This window comes from Ictalurus punctatus, chromosome 15 (genome assembly GCF_001660625.3).
Source record: "Ictalurus punctatus breed USDA103 chromosome 15, Coco_2.0, whole genome shotgun sequence".
In the NCBI taxonomy this organism is placed as follows: Eukaryota; Metazoa; Chordata; class Actinopteri; order Siluriformes; family Ictaluridae; genus Ictalurus; species Ictalurus punctatus.
The window spans coordinates 11,863,668-11,880,570 of record NC_030430.2 but is presented as its reverse complement, the minus strand read 5'-3'; the positions used below and the strand labels follow the sequence as shown (position 1 = coordinate 11,880,570).

The following is a 16,903-nucleotide window of genomic DNA, read 5'->3' as shown; positions in this document are numbered from 1 at the left end:
AGTATGAAGGTGATGAGTATTTTCTGTTGAATTGTCGTGAAGCAGTGAATTAGCACAATAACCTTTTTTGACAGAGCATGATAACTGACCTCAGGGATGGTTTAGTCTAATAGCTAGCAATATAAAATAACAAGCAATGATGATAAGAATAATTAATTATTTATACTGCAGCTAATGCCCAAATTTTTAATTCAGTGGTATATATGGATTTCCCTCTGTTCATTAATGTTAGCTAGCTAGATACTGAAACAAGACTAGTAGAGTGAGCACTGTCTGTGTATGTTGCTTTTATCATTAGTGTTGTTTTATACTTAAGTAATGTGCACTGCTTCTTATTACAAGTGGTTTACAAATTAGAAATGATCTGATCTGAATGATCTGAATGATCTGTGCCATGCATAAACATTTTTTGTACAAGTTTTGTGCAATAAATTGGCAGTGCAATAACGAAATAAAATGCCACCATTTATTTTCCTCAGTTTGAGAAAGTCACTTCAGTGTAGTTAACTCATACTTTCTTACTAGCTTGTTGTTACTTGTTACTGGTTACTTTCTGCAGTTACAATTACAAGTTACAGTTGTAAATTAGAGTCCGGTGTGTGTGTGTGTGTGTGTGTGAGAGAGAGAGAGAGAGAGAGTGTGTGAGTCACACACCTGTTCTGTAGCCTGTGTTGTTGAGATAGACTCCAAAGGTACGCGGCTCATGGTGTGCCTGCCAGCTGGGGGACGAGCAGTTCTCGTTGTTGGTGTAGGTGTTGTGGTTGTGTGCATATTTGCCAGTCAGGAGGGATGAGCGCGATGGACAACACATGGGCGTTGTCACAAAAGCATTGGAAAAGTGTGTGCCACCCTGCTCCATGATCCGCCGTGTCTTATTCATCACCTGCATGGATCCTGAGAGAGAGAGGGAGAGAGAAAGAGAAAGAGAGAGAGAGAGAGAGAGAGAGAGAGAGAGAGAGAGAGAGAGAGAGAGAGAGAGAGATTAGTTTGATTTATATTGATGGCACACACATAGTGTTTCTTGATCTGTAATAATAATATTATTTCAATTTAGCTAAACAATGAATCTCACTGGTTTCTTTAATTTCAGACATTCATATACATATATTTTCTGGCACAGAAATGAGCTCCATTTTCATTAACAGAACATAGGTGTTTTTTTTTCCCCCTTCTACTAAGTACAGTAGCATAAGTATCTTCGTTTGCATTACGATTAGGAAAAAGGTTAGACAAATATAATATAATAATATAAAGTAAATTACATACACTGCATGTTGCACAGTAATATTTCATTACAACGCCTTTAGTTTTGATTATGGTGCGCATTCATTGTGCCATTATTTCGACAACTTTATGCAACATCATGTCGCATTTAAGTTCTCACCCCTTCTGAAACCATGGGACACGTCTCCCAGCATGGTTGCTTAAGAAATGAGAGGCTACACACTGCATCACTTAGGGCTAAAAGAATTGTTGCCAGCTAATATAAATGAATCACTGCAATAATGATCAAATCATAGGCTCTTAATTATTTGCTTATTTAAATCAAAACAGCAACCTTTTTTTTTTTTTTTGGTCAGGGAGTGTAATAAATATTTGCAGAGTCGAATGATCTAACCAATACACACCATTACTGACATGTTAGCCAGCATGACCAATGATAGTCCTCACACAAAGAGCCTCAGACACTCATCCTGAGATCATTACCTAAAGTCACAAACTATTCAGTTAATTATCTGGATGATGCATACGTTCTTCTCTCTCTCTCTCTCTCTCTCTCTCTCTCTCTCTCTCTCTCTCTCTCTCTCTCTCTCTCTCTCTCTCTCTCTCCATTACACACACAACACTAACTACTCATTAACAAAAGAGGATTGTTGAGGATAGTCGGTTGGATAAATACATCCATTGATCGGTTCATTTGGTTTGCATGAGAGTGTCTTCAGTCCTTTCTCTCAGAATGAGTTACTATCACATGCTGTCAAGTGACACCATATGCATGAACAACTTTAATGCTCTTTCACATGATGGAGGCGGATGTGTCTGTGTGTGTGTGTGTTTGTGTGTGTGCATGTAAGTATGAGTGTGTGTGTGTAGGTGTCAGACTCTGTGCAGAATGAAATGGAGAATATGAATTGGCAAGATGTTGGCTCGATAGCATCTGAAAAGAAATTCAGTTATAAAGCAGATCAGCAAGCGGTTATTAGACCTCCCTCTGAGTCTCTGGTTCTGGCTCAAGCGCTTTCTCCCAGTCAGCCCCCACCCGTTTACTCAAACACACACACACACACACACACACACACACACACACACACACACACACACACACACACACACACACACACACACACACATATACACACATTCACACATGCACACAAGCACACGCACAAAATAGATGGGCTGGATTGATGCACACAGAGACAGAAAGCCTGGCTCCACTTGGCCTTTTCTCAAACCTCTGCAAATCCATACTCAAAGGCCAATACACACACACACACACACACACACACACACACACACACACACACACAAACACACACACTTACAATGGTTAGCAGTATGGATTCTTTAAAATTGAAGTTCACTTTGACATTTCAGGCTCAGACCCCCACCCTCAACACACAAGAGGAGAACAGAAGAGAGGATGAGCCTATAAAAGTACATTCACACTTGCAAGAGACAAGCAGTGATGACGATGATGATGATGGTCTGCGTGTGTGTGTGTGTGTGTGTATGTGTGTGTGTGTGTGTGTGTGTGTGGTGACAGTACACTCCACTTCTTGTCATCCAGCACCAAACACAGCAGGGACTTTCCTCTCTAATTGCATCGTTGTGTCAGAGACCTAGATGATCCGAAGATCCCTCTGTGTAACTGAACAGAATGAATCTGTAGCCTAAATTAATCATTGTACATGCAGACATACTACACTTTCTCGCTCTCTAATCTTCTTTCTGTTAAAATCATCACATTAAATCCTTCTTCTTCTTCTTCTTCACTCATTCATTCATGTATTCACTCACTCTTCAGTAAGTGTAATACATCCTGGCTGAGACACCAGATCATCGCATATCATACACACATTCACACATTCGTTCACTCCTAGAGACAATGTAGCAATACCAATCCACCTAATTTTTGAGAGGTAGGAAAAAGACCCAGAGGAAAACCATGTGGACATGGGGAGAACATGCAGGATCAAACCTGGGGTCCTGGAGTTGTGTGAACACAACTGCCCTGCACCACCATGCCACTTATAATAATAATAATAATAATAATAATAATAATAATAATAATAATAATAATAATAATAATAATAATAACAACAACAACAACAAAACAATAATAATAATAATAATAATTATTATTATTATTATCTTCTTCTTCTTCTTCTTATTATTATTATATTATTATTATTATTAGTAGTAGTAGTAGTAGTAGTAGTAGTAGTAGTATGGGTAGTATACTAACAATATTAGTAGCATAATTAATAATAAATAAATATTTTCTGTTTCAGTCTTAAACGCAGTGAAAATACTGCGTTGAATTCTTGACTGCATAATGTTCGGAGCAATATTCACTTTTTAAATCAATTACAGCCTTTACATAGACCAATTGGTTCCTTGTTAACATTTTCATGCTTGATGCAGCCCAAATCATCCTTCATTATTTCTAATAAACAAGTCAGGACATTTTCAAGAGTTTGGCAAGATGTGGCAATTTAGCAATTCTTGGCAAGATGTGTGTTATTATCAGATCTTCATAAGGGAAAAGTGCTGAGCGCACAAGTGTAGCAGGAAACTGAGTTCATATTTGGAATATCCTTCACTGAACTGTTTGCTCTAGATAACATGGGATAGAATTTCATACTTTTGCATACTGCTCAAATAATTTCAGTACCTCAACACTGTTAAAATCTACAAACACAGGAAATGAAACACTCCAATAGATATGAATATAAATAATGACTATTTCTTCAACCCTAGATTGAAAAACAACGGACCTAACAATGGTGCTTACAGAGCAGCCTCCTCCATAGAAGCTTCCTCTACTTGTGAGAGAAAGATTTCACAGAAGTGATGGGTGTCAATCATTAATCTAATCATTTTTATAAACTGAACATTCTAAATAATGTTATGAATATTTTTTTATGGCTTTATAGCACTTTTTGTTTGGGAAGTGTGTAATATAGATTGTGAATACTGATTGTGTGGGTCACCTGAGTACTACCACGTGCTCCTATCATCTTTCGCTTGTTTCTGGTCAGTCGTCCTCCTCATGTACTAACTACATGTACTTTCCTTACAGTATTTGATTATGTGGTTCTGTAGGGATAAAATATTAAGGTTTTAGTACTTAGCTCACTGCTTTCCTATAACCAAAGACGTTTAATTAATTATCTGACTCCCATTAATAATAACTATTAACTTTTTTATCTGACTTATTCTAGTTAGTGCTACAATACCCCAGTGTTCTGATTATAAAAATTATACCAAAAATGCCCTGAGTAATACTGTTTTTAAACACAGTTTAGATGACCTGTTTTAGTTTACCTGGTACCTTTGAAACACATTCCTGATCATTTTAACCTTAATCAAATTACTGCCACAATTTATAAATCTACTACAGTTCACTGTAACGATACTTTTTTAAAGCATGATTAAACCATAGTACTTTTATAATAATTTTAAAATGTAAACTTTGTTACTATTGTTTTTGATCACCATTACAGAGTAAAAAAATGCACATTTAACTTCAGAAGACTGGAAACCAATTAAAATACAGTATGTGGAAATGTTTTATTTATTTTTTTTGCATCTAAAATAAAGCTGCTTTCTGATGAAACTCTACACTTCATGCGCTAATTTTTTTGTCAGCAGCAGCAATGTCTGAGACAGTGGAGACAGATGAGCATCCCTGGTCCAACTGATCAAATTGGCAAATTATGTGAGCCAAAGCCTGTGGGCATATCAACATTTTATAGCTCAACATCCCAACCGGTGTAAACATTAGCTGGCTGAGTGAGCTAAGATTTGATTTGGATTTACCTTTTTTTATATACTGTTGATAATGGAGGTGGTTAGATAACATAATAATTCCAAAATGCATTCTTCACCCATAGAACATTTTCAGATCAGTTGTAGGCATTGAAATAAAAATAAAAAAACAAATGTGTAAGGTAATTACTCAAGTAGTTTTCACAGATAACTTATTTGCTCTTACTTAAGTAATTTTCTTCATCACTACTTATTCACTACTCAGTTGTATTAAGTACTTTTACTCAAGTCAGTGTGCTCTGTATTCTTTCCACTACTGGTCATCCAACAGCACATTAGAGAAACATCAGCCTTTAACAGATAGATATTTTTTTTCTGCCTCACTGTAAGGTGCTTTACATGAACGAATGTAAAAGATAATGCCTCACCCAGCTCAATGTCCTGGTCATCAGTGAGGATGAGGATGATGTTGGGACGGATGTTACGACGGTCTCGTTGGAATCGAGGCTTCAGTCTCTGTCCAGAGAGAAAGACAGAAGCATGGGCCACTGCCACCATGGCCAGCAGCACCACCAACTGGCCGGTCGCCATGGCCATGACCTCTGACCTCTAGCCTTTGGTACCACGCCTGGTCTCCTGTTCAGACTATCTGCTGCCTCAGTTCAAAGTGCCTGTGAAGACAAGATGTTAAGAGATGGACTACATTAGCAATGCATATGACATGGCAGGATCGATGCTATGATCCTTTGAATTAAATTGAATTTAAATGTATAGAACATTTTTAGGGCATGCAAAAATTTATTAAGATTGTATTCAGTTCTTTGGGACTGATTTTTGGTTTATGACCCTTAGCTTGCTTGTGAATTTTGAGATTTGACAGTTTGCTTTGTACTTTCAAGAAAAAGAAATGAACTCTGCATTTGCATCCACCACCTCTAGATTACATAACACATGTCTCTCTATATACCAGACTTTATTAATAGCCTATTGACTGACAGGCTGTTTGTCCAGCAGCCGTTCCATGTTTAATAACTATATACATACATATTGTATATTTAGATATAAAATGACGCACCACATTTTTACATGATTATCAATGATTACATTTTTAGCATTGACTATTTGAGGAGTCCTTAATAACTCCTCAATAATATATAAATAATAAAATGATCACAGTTGGAATTATCTTAACCTGTTTTAATTTGATCCTGAGCTGACAGGCAATGAAAAGTAAAAACTCCATCGTTTAAAACCTAATCTGCTTATGAAAAGACAATATTAGTGACAATTTATCAGAAAATTATACATTTACGGTGGGAAATGTGTAATCACTTTGATCGTCAACATCATCCACATCAATCTCTCTAGTCTTATCTACTGAGGCAATTTAAACACTTGCGGCATTTAGCCTCATCATCCCTTCACTTGACTGATGACGGTTCGTGCTAACATCGGTGAGGAAATAACTGCTGATTAATTCGGTGACTACTGCTCTATTGACTCAATTTTCCATATTTTTTTATTAGGTCATTTAAAAAAGTGAAAACTGTCATCCACTGTTGTGTGCACAGAGTATGTAAGTGCTCCTGCCTGTTTTGATGATGTGACAGAGCAGGTGCCTCACGGACAGTTTGACAGCCAGTATCTGATTAGAAACTAAACTGATTTCACTATGGCATGTAGCTGTCCACCAATTTGATCAAAGTTTTCACTGCATGAGGAAATAACACTTTTAGACATCCTTAGGCAGACTGAGTATTTAACCACGGCATTTGTTAAATGCATGCCTCCTTACCCAATGCATGCAGGCAGCCAAGGCAAAGTTAGAAAGTAAATAAAAAAAAATCCATCTTGTTTTGGTAAAAGATGGGTGATGGTTTCTCAAATACAGGTGTCTGATTTTTCATCATTTTGGCTGTTTGAGATCTGAAAGGTTTTCCCACATATTCAGCAAATTCATCTAACAACATTGAGCAATTCTCTTTAGTGGAAGGAGAAGATTTTTAGTGCAGACACGTTATCAAATAGATATAGAGCTTTTTCTGAGAAACACATGCATCACAAGACTTCAACAACTTCAAACCTGTGCTGACAAAAATATAAAAATACACACCATCACAGATACACACACACACACACACACACACACACACACACACACACACACACACACACACACACACACCCACCAGAGAAATGTCTTCCCGAAAATGCATTCATCATTTTAATCAATATGGGACTCCATCATTACAAATACGCATTACTGAGCAAGAGCAATCACAAGTCAATGAGGTAACGCAGTCCTGAAATGCAATTAAAAGGCCATCTTAGTGAAATGAGGTTTGACAAACATGACTGTAATTAAATCATTAACTTCTGTTTCAGCATTTACGAGTAGGCACAGTGTCAGGGCCAAGGGCAGATTTTGTTGCTTACATTAATTCCCTAAATATTCATTACACACACGTCCTAAGCACCAGAGAGACTGTAGTGTATACTTCTCTGCCTCTTCTTCTCATTCTCATTAAGCACAGCCGGTACACTGAAATATGATCATCTGGAGGGATGCGGACACACACAACACAGTGTCCGGAGAAAATACACAGCGCTGTTCTTATGTATTGAGCATGAATTATTTAGTCTGACAGGATCCCCTCCATACACAAACTTCAAGACAAATGAGTGGGTACTGGATCTTAAGAAGCCATACAAAACTAGTCATAGTTACTCTTTAAATTCTGTTTCGCTTCAGGTGAGCCATTTGGATTTTTAGTTAAAGTGGACCAATAGTTAAAAAAAAAATCTTTTGCTTAATTAAAACTGTATTTACTTTTTGCTCAGTTGTTTTTCTATTCAATATGAACAATATGTTTTAAACACATACCTAACAAGCTGAAATAAAGGTGCAAATTTGAAATATTTTTGTGACCGTCATTTTGCCTTCATTTATTATTTGCTTTTATATGTATGCCATCAGGAGGATCTCAACGTATGTTACAGAATGCCATTGGGCTATTTCTATTTCATAGTTTCTCTCTTCTCTTCATCTTAGTTATAAGTAATGTCTGTGGAAATAGACTGGAATAATCTCACTTTGATACTGCAGATTTGTACCTAAGAACGGCCATCGTGTGTTCATGCCAGGACTCTTATTTACAATATACTGATATTATATACAGTATACATAGACATACATTATATACATACTTTATATACGATATACATATTCAACTGAACATTCTTTTGACACATTTTTTTCTCAAGTCTTTTTTGACTTGAGAAATTTTGGAGAGTATTTCACATTTAATTAAAAGAAATAATGAAGACAACATTTGGGTTATAGAAGAGCTTTATCATAACAGTAGACCAAAAAAACAAACAAACCAACAAACAAACAAACAAACAAAAAAAACGTCTAGCTAAAACCCCAGCAGATCCTTCACACGTACAAAATAATATACAGGATTTTCTAAATAGTCTGAATGACAGGTTTTTACTTTTATAGGACTTTTTTCTAGTAGATAAAACGACTTTCTCACTGTTAAATAATACAGCTGACCTTTAACACCTATTAAGCAGCAATATAACCAGCGTTTGTGTGTGTGTGTGTGGGGGGGGGGGGGGGGGGGGGGCAAGTAGAGGGAGACAACAGGAACCCTACAGAGAGCGTTTGCAGAAGACATGAGGAAGAAAGCTTGAGCAAAATGGTAAAATAGACTTGAAGCGTTGTGAGCCTCCCGGGGGAGACCCACGTCACCCGATAAACCCACAGAGCCTCTCTAAGAGCCTTCCAGCTGCTCACTGTGTTACAACACACAACACATACTGCTTGTGTGGGTATAAGTGTGTGTGTGTGTGTCTGTGTGGGTCTGAGTGAGTTCTACCAAATATTTTCTCCCAACTGTTGGCAACAGATTAGCAACCAAGAACAACACATTGAAAGGATTACTATTATGAAATAATTACGGCGCTCATGTTATTATTAAGTATAAAAGCTTTTTGCTTAAACAGGAGCTGACTGTGGGCAAAAATACATTGTTTTGACTCATTCACACTGAACAAATAACAAATGAAGAACGAATCTCTGAACAAAGGCTTGTGCATATGAAACATTAAATATGAATTCAATATAGAGTTTTAGCCACAATGGCCAATAATTAGTAAATTCCAATAAATAAAATCCCAATTCTAAAACTACATACTAGCTCCTCCAGCAGTTAAAAAAAGGATCTAATATCAATCCATCTATCCATCTATCCATCTATATATATATATATATATATATATATATATATATATATATATATATATATATATATATATATATATATATCAGCAGTACTTGTCCACAGTCAGCTCCTACTGAAAACTTTTACATATTTTACTTTATTATCTATATATATACGCATATACATACATACATACATACATATAATCATTTTTATTTAACCTGTGCGAGCCTGTGCAAAAATAATAATTTTATTTAATCTGTGCAAAATAATAATTGATCTCCAGTTTTAGGACCAGCAGTTTTTGTGGTAGTGTAATTGTAATGCTGAATGGATTTGATAATTGAGACACATGATAGATGTAACAGGTAGTGTACGGCCGGTCATTAGACATTAAATAGCAGCATGATCGTTAATTGATTAAACAAAGTAGATTAGATTAGATTAGATTAGATTGGTGAGGGAAAGATCCGCCTGTCAATGATTGTCGTCTGTAAATATTAAATGTTGTTAAATATTAAATACATGATGAGAACACAGCCGGTTCTCGTCATGCGCTCTCCTAATGTACCTCTCTTTCTTCCTTTTCTCATTTCAGAATAAACCAAAGACAATTACCAGAAAGTATGAAATGTGTAGCTCTCTGAGCCATAACAACTACAAAATGCCCCTGTCTTTCATCTGTTTTCATTTTCCCTGACCCTCGGCTATGTTGTGCTCTCCACTGGAGCATCACTCTGAGAGACTTCACGCCAGGATGCCTTTATTTAAAAAAAAAAAACAACCAATTTATTATGTTAGGGAGAGTGCACTGCATCAGAAGTACAACTCTTGTGACAAGCATCTGCTTGCAGCTTGCAGAAGACTTTTTCCTCAGAAAGTACTGAACTTGAAATGTAACTTCATTTGAAAGCTTCACTACTGACTAACAGACTGAAATAAACATATCTACTCTAGGAAGAAAACACTAATGTTAAGGCTAAATAGACTTTCAAATATGCCCAACTTTAGAGCAGGCACTTCCTCTCCTCTCTTTTTTTCTTCTCACTTGTCTCGTAACTGCCTAACCCTCTTGACTCTTTTTCACTTCTCAGTTGTCTCTCCCCTTCTCGTACTCTTTCGTGCTGCAGCTCTCGTCCACAGGCTATGACTTTCATCCTTCTCTCCTTTCCCCATTCTACTCTCCTCTTGCTCTTACTCATTCTCTCCACAGTGGAAGTACCTCATGCTTTTGATGTCCAGGTTTTTGCTGTTAAAACAGGTTCTTGTCCCACATGGAGGCAGTTAGATCCAGATCCAGCGTGTGCGCAGACTACAGCTGCATCCCCACCTAATCCTTGATAACACGATACCGCAGCTGCGCTCGTCTCCTGTCTCTCTCTGTGCTCTCTCTCTCTCTTCGCTCTCTTGGTCTGTCTCTGCAGGTTGCTGTGTTCTCACTATATCCCTCCCTCCCTCCTTCCCTCCCTCTCTCGCTCTCTCTGCACGAATCTACTCACTGTCCTGTTTGCTCACTTGCTTCTCCCTCCTCCTTTCAGACCCATCCTTTTCCTCTTCCCTTTCTCGCTCTTGTCTTTCCTCCAACAGCTGTGTTCTTTCTCTCGCTCGCTCTTTTCCTGTGCTTTAGAATTCCCTCTCCATGCTTCCAAGCCATCTAATCTCATAGAACTGATGCGTTCGAACCTTGAGATCTGCTGTTTTTAATTTACCGCACCCCTCTCCCGCCCCCCTTCCAGCCACCTCTCCCCTCCTTTGCTCCCAGATGTCTCTCATAAACTGTTAACAGAGCATCCCATCTGTGCCCTTCCTCCATGAACAGCATTTGCGTATTCCCTTCCATCTACATCCATTAATGCGATGGCAATTACATCTACATGAACAAACAGCATTTGATCTGCGCTGGAAGCCTTGTTTATATTTTTTTCTTCAAATTACCATGTGAATTCATGAAACATGCACATGATAGCTGTGCGCAGATTGAACACTGCAGATTTGACACGTTCTCCTGAGCTCGAGTAAATCTTAGATTCAGCAGGAATCATAAATTGCACCTCATTCTTAGAAAAAAAGGGGGCGCATAACGAATGGGGTGCTATCGAGGTATCCAGCTAATTATATTATTTCTCCATGTTGTTCTGCATCATTCCAAAAACAGAAAAAGAAGACCTTCCTCAGAGATTTAGCTAGCTTAGTAATGTTATACCAACAAACTGAGTATTAACGAACTGAATAGGCAATTAAGCTGTGCATTTGACTTTTCATTAGAGAAGATGGGTTCTGTCACTCTCTCTTTCAATGAAGTTAACTCTTCATTGCAATGGTGCAATTACATTCAATACAATTGAGTGTGCAGTTAAATAAAACCAGAACAAATATCAAGGTATCTTTATCATAGAGTATTCCACACTGTGCTTTTATGTCTGAATATCATAATAAGTTAGGAGCCTATAGATAAGTCTTTGAATGTCTGATTCTCCAAAATTAGAGATTGTGAGCCCATGAGTTATTGAGCTGGAATATTGGAGTGGTGTGTATTTTCAAAATGCAAATTCAGAAACATGATTTTCCCCCCAACCAATGTTGGGGCCAACCAACCAACCAAAAAAATCCAAAAACATAAGTATGTAAATGTCCATTTGATTTGGTTTTCAATGTGTGCATAGGAAATTAATTATGGTAATTACGACTTCTAAAGTCAGCAGGAGCATTTCTCAGTCCTTTCCCTATTTGCATTTGACCTTGTGGCTTGTTTCTGTATTTGTCATTTTAAATCTGTCTTGTGCCAACTCTGTTCATGTAGATTCTGGTTTATGCCTGTTCCTGGAAAAGCCCTAATAGAGCTTATAACTATGGCTCTTCATCATTACATCAATAGTAACATAATATGGTTACTATCCATTTTCTGTACTGCTTATCCTACACAGGGCACAAAGTGGGGGACACCCTGGATGGGGTACCAACCCATCACAAGGCACAAACACTACTGACAATTTGGAAATGCCAATCAATCTACAAAGCAAGTCTTAGTGGGGAGGAAGCTGTAGCACCCAAAGGAAATCCCTGAGGCATGGTGAGAACATACAAACTCCACACAGCAGAGGCAGGACTCAAACCCCCAACCCTGGAGGTGTAGGCAAACGTGCTAACCACTAAGCCACCGTGCCCTGAATATGGACACTAATTAAGAAATAACAATACTTCATATCATTAGCTAGGACACAGGGCAAATAAAAGTTTTAGTATGCTGCCCACATCCATGTTTTGGTTGTCTGGAGATCTATATGACAAGGTTTAAAAGTGATAGCTGTAAAATAATAACATATAGTAAGCTAGTTATCTAATTACATGCATTACTATAGAATCAACAAATGAGTTTATGATTATTAACCTCTTCTGATAAAGTTTCTAAAGAAGCACATCATTTTTTCTCTTTAAAAAAAAGTCAGCAAGTCCCTCATCAGGGTTTCAGCTATGTCACATGGTGTCCTGTAATCGCATCACATGTAACAGATTTGAGTCTAGCTAGTGTCTTTTTCTCATAATATGTTGAGCCATGAGATGACTGTATATTGTGCTATCAGGAGAGATAAATCACAGCTTTGTGGTGCACTTTATTTTGCTAGGGGTTAGTCAGAGTGTTATCCATTCTTGTTAGTTAATCAGCCTAGTAAAAATGGTTCTACTCTCAGTCAGGCATGTGTGACATGTGTGACATGATACACTCTTAAAAATAAAGGTTCTTCAACGGTTCATTAAAGCACAATAGGTTCTGCAAAGAACCTTCTTCTTGTCAAGAACCAATTTTCATTGTTTGGCATTCCTGAGTTGAGCTATATGGTTCTCTGGAGATTACTATAGTTTTTTATGTTTCATAAGAGCAGTTCAATTGTTCAGAGCAGTGTACTGGTTCTTCAAGGTATCGTCCCTTAACAGGTTAAAGTGAACCCTATAAGGTTCTTTGTGGGATTGGAAAAGGTTCTCCTGGCATCACTCTTAAGAACCTTACTTTGGTTCCTTAAAGCACTAACAGGGTTTTTAGAGAACTTATGATAACATGGTTCCTTATGTCACTGCTGTTAAAAACCATTTCTGGGTTCTTTAAAGCACCAGCAAATTGATGATTCTCTAAGGAACTTGAGAATAAAAGGTTCTGCAACTTAAAAGGTTGTCCTATGGCATCAGGTTTAAATACCCTTTTTGATTGTAATTGGAACCTGGATTTTTAAGAGCGTTAAGCTACATACTACAAATGAAATTTTTTTGTGTAAGTTATTAACCATTAGTTATTTTTCCTGGTTGTTAAACTTACTTGTCCACAGGACAAACTATGAATAATACACTAATAGTATGGACAGTGGACATCTGCTCGTCCCGAGCATGTGGGATATTGATTTGTCCCCCTATGGATAAGTTATAGGAAATTAGCAAGAATAAAAAGAAACAGTGAAATCCCCCTTCCTTTTACTGTTTTGTCTGTTTTTCTCTCTTTCACTATTGTAATTCTACACATGGGGAGACATTAGTCTGAAATATTAAATGCCTCAGTAGATTCCAGATGTAAAAGAACAATAGTATTCCTGTCTGTGGACATCAGTGAGATATCCAGGGCACTAGACTTATAACTCTGAACTGTCTGATCACAGAGACAAGTACTGAATGAGACAGGATTCTCCTTCTGTCAGGGAGACACACACACACACACACACACACACACACACACACACACACACACACACACACACACACACACACACACACACACACACACACACACACAGAACATCAAGACATAAAAATATTCTAGATTCACACACATACCAACATAAAGCCCATTTCAACTGACTGTCCAAACCCAAAATTCTGCACATTTTCATGTGACCACATCACACTGGTCACATGAATTCCTAAGAGAGAATTATAATATTATAATAGCAATACATGAAGCTGAATGGGCCGTCCTTTTGATAAAGGCAGACCACACAATGGAAAATATGAAAAAAGTGAAAAAAATAAAAATGAAAAAAGGAACTGAATCAAATTGCCTTCTTAATTAACTTTGTCCATCTGCTTTCCTTATCGCACTACATTAGGACCTTAGGAACTGTCATTCAGATTGTGTGTGTGTGTGAGTAGACAGAGCTCATGAGTATTCTGATTAGCAGTTAAGTCCTACCAGTGGAGGGGGTGAGTGGGAACAATAAAAAAAAAAAGTGGAAGGGTGGCAGTGGTCTCAGTGGTTCCAGATTACTGTGCCTGTATAAACAATGTACAGGGGACTCCAGGAAATGTATTCTGTAGAGACCCTGTAATCTGTGACAACAAACAAACAAAAAAAACCTAATTGAATTTTTCTTTCAGTAAGTTCTGTTGGTTTATTGACATGAACTGTCCAGCAATATACTATTAGTGAATATTACGGTATGAGCTGTGCTTATGGGGGGCATTTACATATGAACAGATCACGATCATGGGCTTAGAGATGAGCAGAATTGAGAGTGATAGAAGCTGAAACACAGTGGCTGGCTTTCCGACCTGTGGATTTATTATTCAGCAGCTAGTTTTAGCTGGAGTTACATAACTATAGCTTCTGGCGTTCTGTGACATATTTGATATATATATATATATATATATATATATATATATATATATATATATATATATAATCGATTCTATATATATATATATATATATTGATTCTGTATGCAACTTATTTGTAACCACATACTACACAGCTCTATATGCTACGTTCCACCAACTTAATTGAACCAAGCACACCTCCACCACTATGCACTTTATATAAGATTGGCATGTAATAAATAATTTTGCATCTTTATGTGTAATGTGTGTGTTTTTCATGATATATTGTCATGGATATGCCGTAACCAACTCGGGACTCCGATTCCCAGCACACTACGATTCTTATGCTTTCTTATCTTTTGTTATTGTCTTATGGTTAAGTTCTTTTGTCCTTGTATCTCTGCCTCATGTTCATAGTTCTTGTTTTAAGTTTGTTTGTTCATTAAACTTTAAATCTGCACTTGCATCTGACTCGTCTGCACGCCCGTTAGATGACTCGGGAGAGTGGTCAAAATATCCATCAAGCTGATGTCAGAGTCTGGTGGACAATTGTGCAGTTATTTCTGCTAAAGCGGTCAATACTAGCTTCTGAGTCCAAGGGTGTACTTACTTTTTCCAAACAAGTCTATCACATTTATTGATATTTCTGTTGAATAAATGATTGAAAAATTTATTGTCCCTTGTGAGTTTGTTCAAGAATATCAACTTTATTAATAGGCCCTGTTTAAAAAATGATCAAATGTTTGCTTGTCCAAATATGTCAAAAAAGCCAGCAATATCCATAGGGTGTACTTTTTTCACATGACTGTACTCTGACATGTAGAACATGTTATCACACAGACTGTTACAGAATTCTCATTGGGATCATCTCATACAGCGTAACAAGTAATAACGGCAAACGACAGTGTAAAACTGGCTTAAGGCAAAATAAACTTGTCATTGATGACACAAAAACATAAATAGAAACAAGATAAGTTCTCTGTCCAAAACCACACACACCACATGATAAACACCACCTCTGAACTCATATGCACAAAATTCAGAGAAGGAGAATTTACAGCATTTGTAAGACCTGCATTGCCGTATCATGTTACCACATGACTTGCATCGCTGGTTATGTTTGCAGAGAAGAGGAGAAGTTATTTCATAAGCTTGGTAAGTCTAATCATATATGACGTAAAGAAAAAAAAATTGTAAAAAACATAATTTGTACACATGAAGTGGGCTATGTTCAACATGTTTAATAAAGAGGCAAAATTATTTATAACACAGTGAACATATTCAAGTAGTATAGTGATGGAGGTGGGCGTAGTTCAATTATACAGGTTCAGAATGAGACAAGCAGAGCATTCGAGTGAATGTTTCATCTACATTTATTCATTTAAAAGATGCCTTCATCCAAAGCGCCTCATTTCATCCAAAATGAGGAAATACAAGCAAAATTTGATTGTATTCATTTATTGATGTGCATCATATAATTGTGACAGTATATTGATATTTATCATCTAGACACTGCTGCAAATAAGTTGCATGCAAATGTTTTCTTTTTTTTCTGTGATACTTGGTTGGACAGAGAGATTTGTGGTTTCTTGGTATCTTTACAAGCTGATCTTATTCATATTAAGAGAGAGAAGAAAGAGAGACTAGTGAGGAAACGACTGTTATAATGTAAATAATAACAGGAACTAGCTTGTTTCAAAACAATGTACAATGTGTCATTCTTTAATTTATAAAAATGGTTAGCAATTGTTGGTAATGAGCAAACCAAAGGCAACCATGTAAAGGGAAAACCCTGAGACTGTATAAGATAGAAATGCATAAGATGAACCCATCTTCCATCTTTTAATATTAAATTGTTATTAATCCCAGTAGAGCTCAGGTCATACATGGGGACCAACCAACAGTACTGATGGTGTTAAAAATATACAGGATGTGAGATTTGAGCTTACGAGAAGTACAAGTCATGATATAATCATACTGTAACATAAGAGGGGTTTAGATTGCTACTGACAAATAGCTTTTGACATAAGCCGTTTATGCTGCTAAGGCATTCTAGGAGCCGACTTTAGCTTGCTACTCAAACTATGATTTACTTTCAACTT

At 37.1% G+C, this 16,903-nt stretch overlaps 1 protein-coding gene across 7 annotated transcripts in view; it reads right to left on the bottom strand.

Annotated features, from left to right (window-relative positions):
- sulf2b (sulfatase 2b) overlaps positions 1-16,903 on the bottom strand; it is a 158,764-nt gene that overhangs the window by 42,470 nt on the left and 99,391 nt on the right. For 5 of the 7 annotated variants that reach the window (XM_017486937.3, XM_017486934.3, XM_017486933.3 and 2 more), the window contains 2 exons: positions 5,424-5,666; positions 655-894 (listed from right to left, as the gene is read on the bottom strand). In XM_017486937.3, the coding sequence (XP_017342426.1) occupies positions 655-894; positions 5,424-5,592 (409 nt within the window). In that variant the 5' untranslated portion in view covers positions 5,593-5,666. Of the gene's footprint in view, positions 1-654; positions 895-4,217; positions 4,324-5,423; positions 5,667-10,446; positions 10,670-16,903 lie in introns of those variants that run through there. The other 2 variants (XM_017486935.3, XM_047160235.2) reach the window with 2 other exon arrangements.